The 6,190-nt window shown below is 35.7% G+C and overlaps 1 protein-coding gene across 1 annotated transcript in view; it reads left to right on the forward strand.

Annotated features, from left to right (window-relative positions):
* Positions 1-6,190, forward strand: part of ME2 (malic enzyme 2) — a 65,552-nt gene that overhangs the window by 55,694 nt on the left and 3,668 nt on the right. Inside the window, exons 14-15 of the mRNA XM_032259499.1 lie at positions 3,915-3,985; positions 4,656-4,754. Of these exons, the coding sequence (XP_032115390.1) occupies positions 3,915-3,985; positions 4,656-4,754 (170 nt within the window). The remainder of the gene's footprint in view (positions 1-3,914; positions 3,986-4,655; positions 4,755-6,190) is intronic.

A 6,190-nucleotide genomic window follows, 5' to 3' on the forward strand; every position in this document is an offset into this window, starting at 1 on the left:
CATTGATATATCTTTAATTGAAGTCCTAGAAGAAATGAGAATGAAGCAGAGGCAACATTTGCAGGCCTGATGGCTGAGGTTTTTTTTTTTAGAACTGATGATTGACAATCAATATTCAAAAAGCTCATAGAAACCCATGTGTGATGCATAAAAAGAAATCTACATCCAGAATCGTTATTGTGAGGCTTTATAGTCACCACAAAGCGAAGAATATGAAAGCAGCCAGAACACAAAGATTTCCTTCAAAGAAGTGACCGTTAGACCGACAGCAGATTCCTCAGTGACAATAAGATACTGAGGAAGTGGAATGACCTATTAAAGTTGCTTATGGGAAATACTTGCCAACCTAGAATTCATGACACAATGAAAATATTCTTCAAGAATTAGGCAAAATGAAGACATTTTCAGAAAAACAAAAAACCGAGGATTCACCACCTGGCAGATCATTTTTATATTAAAGGAAAGGAAATTTTGTTACTTAGGGAAAAAGAAAATAATCCTGCATAGAAACTCTGAGATGTAGGAAGGAATGAAGAGCAAAGAAGTTATAAGGGGGTAGGTACGACAAAATTAATGTTGTTTATATAGAGTGAAACAAAAATGATAGGCATTTTGAAAAATACAGAGAGAATTAAAATGCACAACAATAATAGCTCAGTTAAATAGAGTTAAACTGTTATGAGGGACTTACATTGATTGGTAGGAAGGTAAATTAAAAATTAATGTGGAGCTGGAGATGTTGGCTCATACCCGTAATTCACAGCACTTTAGGATATCAAGGCAGGAGGATCACTTGAAGCCAAGAGTTTGAGAGACTAGCCCTGGCAACATAGGGAGACTATGTCTCTACCAAAAAAAAAATTTTTTTTTAATTAGCCAGGTGTGGTGACATATGCCTGTAGTCTCAGCTACTCAGGACACTGAGGCTGGAGGATTGCTTGAGCCCAGGAGTTTGAGGTTACAGCAAGCTTTGGTCGTGCCACCGCACTCTAGCCTGGGTGATAGAGCGACATCCTGTCTCAAAAAAAAAAAAAAAAAATTAATGTAGAATTCTGGTAGTTAAAGATGCATGATATAAATTTTAGGATAACCATTAGAATACTACAAAGACTTCCTGTTTATGGTAAGGTAATGGGATGAAATGAGACAACAAAAATTTGCAAAGCAAGAAAGAAGAGGAAAAGGAACATAGAATAAACAAGGCAAGATGAGATGAGAGTGATGGGACTAAGTGGGGTGAAATCTGCCCCAGCTACTTAAAAAAAAAAATAACTACATTAAATGTAGATGGACCAAATTCTCTACTTAAAAATGCTATTAACTGTGTGACCTTCTCAGGCCTGGGTAATCTGACGACTAACCTTTCTGAAAGCTGGCTGGGATAGTCTTTGAATAGAGTAAACATTGTTTCTAGGCTGGGAGACACCATAGTTGAGGACAGAGGTGCTACAAAATAGGAAGTTTAAAAGCCTGTATGCTCAGAGGCAGTAAACCCCACCCTCATAGCTTCTAATCATTTTCTTTAGTTCTTAACCTTTAAATGAGAAATGCTGAAAGATTACTAGTCATCTGAGGAAAGTCTCTCTATGAAAGAGTTTCATAAAAGAGACCAAAGCAGACAAAAAGGAAAAGACATCTTGGAGGAAAAACAAGGATAATGGGAAGAAAAGGAAAGTTTTAAGAATTATCAATATCCTCAGGGGGACAAAATATTATATCGTATAAACAAGACAGAATTTTATTTTTTTAAAAATTAGAAAACAAAACAAGCTCCTAAAAGTGAAGTTTTGTAGCAGAAAGATAGAAGAAAAAGATGATTGAGTTACCTCAAAATAGAGCAAAGGACAGAATAAGGAAAATAAAGCAGAAAAGTGGCCAATCCAAGAGGTATGATATCAGAAAATACAGATTTCAGGGAGCAAGAACAGAAAAATGGAGGGAAATGAATCCTTAAGACTTCACAAACATTTCCCAAAACTGAAAGACTTAAGTTTTCAGATAGGAAGCGCCTACTGACTGAATGCTAAACATGATGAGTTAAAATAATGCACATCAAGGCACAGTGTTATGAAATTGCAGACCATTAGGTATAAAAATAAGGATCTGGCTGGGCTTGATGGCTCATGCCTGTAATCCCAGCACTTTGGGAGGCTGAGGCAAAAGGATTCTGTGAGTCCAGAAGTTTGAAACCAGCCTAAGAAGCATAGTAAAACCCTGTCTCTACAAAAAATTAAAAAGATTAGCCAGGTGTAATGGTTCATGCCTGTAATCCCAGCTACTCAGCAAGCTGAGGTAGGAGGATCACTTGAGCCCATGGAGGTTGAGGCTGCAGTGAGCTATGATTATGCTACTGTACTCCACTCTGGGTGACAGAGTGAGACCCTGTCGCAAAAATAAATAAATAAATAAAAAGGGTTCCTACATGCATCTGGAGATTAAACAAAAACAATCACCTCAAAAGGATCTGAACTCAAATTGATGCTTCTTACCAGCAGTAGAAGCTAGATGGTATTGGAATAATACCCCACAGTTCTGAAGGAAAAATATTTCCAAGCCAGAATTCTAAACCTTGACAAACTATCAAGTAGAAAGAAGTAAACAAACACATTTTCAGAAATGCAAGATTTCAAAAAATATGTATCTCTCCTGCACTGTTCTTCAGAAAGCCATGGGAGAATGTACCCTACCAAAAGAAGGAGTAACAAAAAAGTCAGGAAAAGTTGGATTTAGAAAATGGAGTCAACTTAGAAGCAAAGAGGCCCATGATGATAAAGTGGTTTTCTAAGATGACAGCTCCGTAGCTGGAATGGGGGACATCCAGACCGGAATGGAGCTTTAGCAGAGATTTATTCTAGAGCATGAAATTAGAGAAAATAGGTCGGGTGCAGTGGCTCACTGATGCATGTAATCCCAGCACATTTGGGAGGCCGAGGTGGGCAGATCATGAGGTCAGGAGATCGAGACCAGCCTGGCCCACATGGTGAAACCCCAGCTACTTGGGAGGCTGAGGCAGGAGAATCGCTCAAACCTGGCAGAGGTTGCAGTGAGCTGAGATTGCACCATTGCACTCGAGCCTGGGCAACAGGGCGAGACTCATCTCAAAAAAGAAAGAAATTAGAGAATATTTAAAGTAGCTGAAATAGAAGAAGGATTTAGACAATTGAGTGAGATTCCAGGGTGAAATAACAACGTTAATTACTAAAAAATCAAAGTAAAGTAAAAAAGGACAATTATTAACTTCAGGAAAGACAAAGTTATGCAGAAAAGGAAAAGTAATCATGATAGAGTGTTAATGCATGGCTCAACTGCGAATAGCATTTATGAAGTCATAATAATATAAACATTGAATAGTGATATAACCAAAATTATGCTCTAACTATACTGGGAAGAGAGAAAGCTGAAAATATAAAAGAGCACTAAATACTTAATTTTCACAGGAAGGAGTCAGTGATCTCCAAAACTCAGAGATCACAAGTTCAGCACCATAAGAAAGGGCAAAAAAAGAGAAAAAAAAATCACAAGACACATAAGTTATTTAAGAGTGACAGAAACATTAATCAGCAAAAAAAAATTGAAAGTCATTGCCTCTGTAAAGCAAGAAATAGAGGGTTAGAGGTGGGCTGGGAAGTGGGTATTAAAACAAGTGTTAATTGTATGTATTTGTAATTTTCATAAATGCAAAAACAACTGAGAAAAGCCATTTGATATTTCAAAAATTATTTAGCAAATAAGAATCACTAACTAAAGATTGTTTGATTTTAACTCAGATTTCTGTTTTTCTTGGCTGTTTTCTGTTTTTTGGGGAGCTATTTGGGATGTGGATGGGTTATCATCTATTTGCCTGAACACAGGAATTGACTTCTTTCATAATTTGAAAAGTGATCTTACTAAGTAAACTTTAAAATGTATTCTAGGTGTGGCTTTAGCTGTTATTCTCTGTAACACCCGGCATATTAGTGACAGTGTTTTCCTAGAAGCTGCAAAGGTAAATATTTTAAATGTTGTTTATTTTATAAAGGATGAACAGATCTGAAAATTAAAATTATAAAGATGAACAGATCTGAAAATTAAAAGCAGGGAGAGAATGGGTTAAATCTGCCTTATTAATGAAGTTACTCATAAATTACTTTTATGAATTGCCTATTTATGCATAAAATTATGTTTTTAATCATGACTTTTCATATGTTTGTAAACTGAACCCTCTTAATAACACTTTTAGACTGTATTTATGTTATATATATCTGGATATATTGTGACAGCATAAATAATTCCTTGCATGTTTTTAATGAACAAGTACTGGTATTATTTGGAGTGCGAGCCTATGGGAGCTCCAGACTTTGAGGTATTTCCGAATAACTCACATTAATACAATTAATGTCTGTTTTCAAAGTAGCCATTGCAATTAAGCCAAGCTCTACATGTATAATGTAAAGTAGAATGTATCAGTAAGTCTTTAAATCTGGTTATTTATTGTTTAGTGGTGAATGGTTATAATTTCTGCAGTGGTTTAAGTGTATTCCTTCAAGAAATAAGGGAAATTATATTACCTGTATTACTTTCTGTTTCCCTAGTGCTTTTTCCATTTTACAGGGTCCTTATTCTGTTATTAAAAAAAAAAAAAAAAAAAAAAGGCAAAATGCTGTTTTTCTCTTCAGGCACTAACAAGCCAGTTGACGGATGAAGAGCTAGCCCAAGGGAGACTTTACCCACCGCTTTCTAATATTCAGGAAGTTTCTATTAACATTGCTATTAAAGTAAGTAATAACTTAAACTTTTTCATATTAATTTTAATGACATTTTCTTACACAATAAATACAAATTTATTATAGATAAATCTTAAATATTTAGAAGGCTGCAGAAGCTGGGCACAGTGGCTCATGCCTATAATCCCAGCTACTTGGGAGGCTGAGGCAGGATAATGCTTGAACCTGGGAGGCAGAGGTTGCAGTGAACTGAGATAGCACTACTGTACTTCAGCCTGGGCAACAAGAGCAAAGCTCCGTCTCAAAAAAATAAAAATAAAAAAAAGTAATAACAGTGTAGTGAACAGCCATCCTTACAGATAAATCTATGTGTGTATTTGTGATGGTTTTTCTTTGCCATAAATTCTAAGCTTAAGAACTAAGGTTTTTAAGGTGTTTAAGGCTTCTGATGCTTATTGTCAAATAATCTCTTCAGAAAGTAAGTACTGATTTACATTGCAGCAATTAGATATGAGTGTATCTTTTTCCACACTTTTGCCAATAGTTAGAATTTTTTTTTAATCTTGCATATTTAATAGGTAAAAATTGTTTTGTTTCTCATTTTTATTTAAGGCATTTATTAGTGAGATTGAAGAATTTTTTTATTTATTCAACAATTGTATTTTTTTGAGACGGAGTCTCACTGGGTCACCAGGTTGCAGTGGCACAATCTCTGCTCACTGCAACTTCAACTCCCTGGTTCAAGCGATTCTCCTGCTTCAGCCTCCCGAGTAGCTGGGATTACAGGCACAAACCACCATGCCAGCTAATTTTTGTATTTTTAGTAGAGACAGGGTTTCACCATGTTGGCCAGGATGGTCTCGATCTACTGACCTCGTGATCCACCAACCTCGTGATCCACCAACCTCGTGATCCACCTACTTCTTCGATGAATTACTTTTCCATGACTTTTGCTCTTTCTTGTATTAGATACTTGCCTTTCTACTTTCTGGTATTGATTTCTGAGGGCTTTTTATATATTAAGTGTAGTGATCCTCCTATTTGCTGTGGTGCAGATGTTTTCACATTTGTCACTTGTTTTAACTTTATAGAATTGTTTGACATGTTTTTTTAAAGTTTTTTATGGGATTATTTGTTTATTTTTTGGATTTTGTCCTCACCTGTTGTGAATATTAATGCCTTCTATCCAAATCATAAATATTTACTTGCATTTTCTAAAATAAAACTTTTTAGTCTCTCTGGGATTTATTTTAATGTATGATAAGAGAAATGGAAACATTTTTTTCCTGAGTAGTTAACCAGTCACCCCAGCATTATTTATTGATTAATGCATCTGTTGTTTCCAGTTAATTGGGAGTTGAATCTGTTCCTGGAATTTCTATTCCTGACCATTTTTGTTTAGTATCTGACACTGTTTTAATTTTTTTTTTTTTTTGAGACAGCATCTCGCTCTGTCATCCAGGCTGGAGTGCAGTGGCGCATTCTCA

The sequence above is a fragment of the Sapajus apella genome, unplaced genomic scaffold (genome assembly GCF_009761245.1).
Source record: "Sapajus apella isolate SASKATOON/1434 unplaced genomic scaffold, GSC_monkey_1.0 scaffold109, whole genome shotgun sequence".
Lineage (NCBI taxonomy): Eukaryota > Metazoa > Chordata > Mammalia > Primates > Cebidae > Sapajus > Sapajus apella.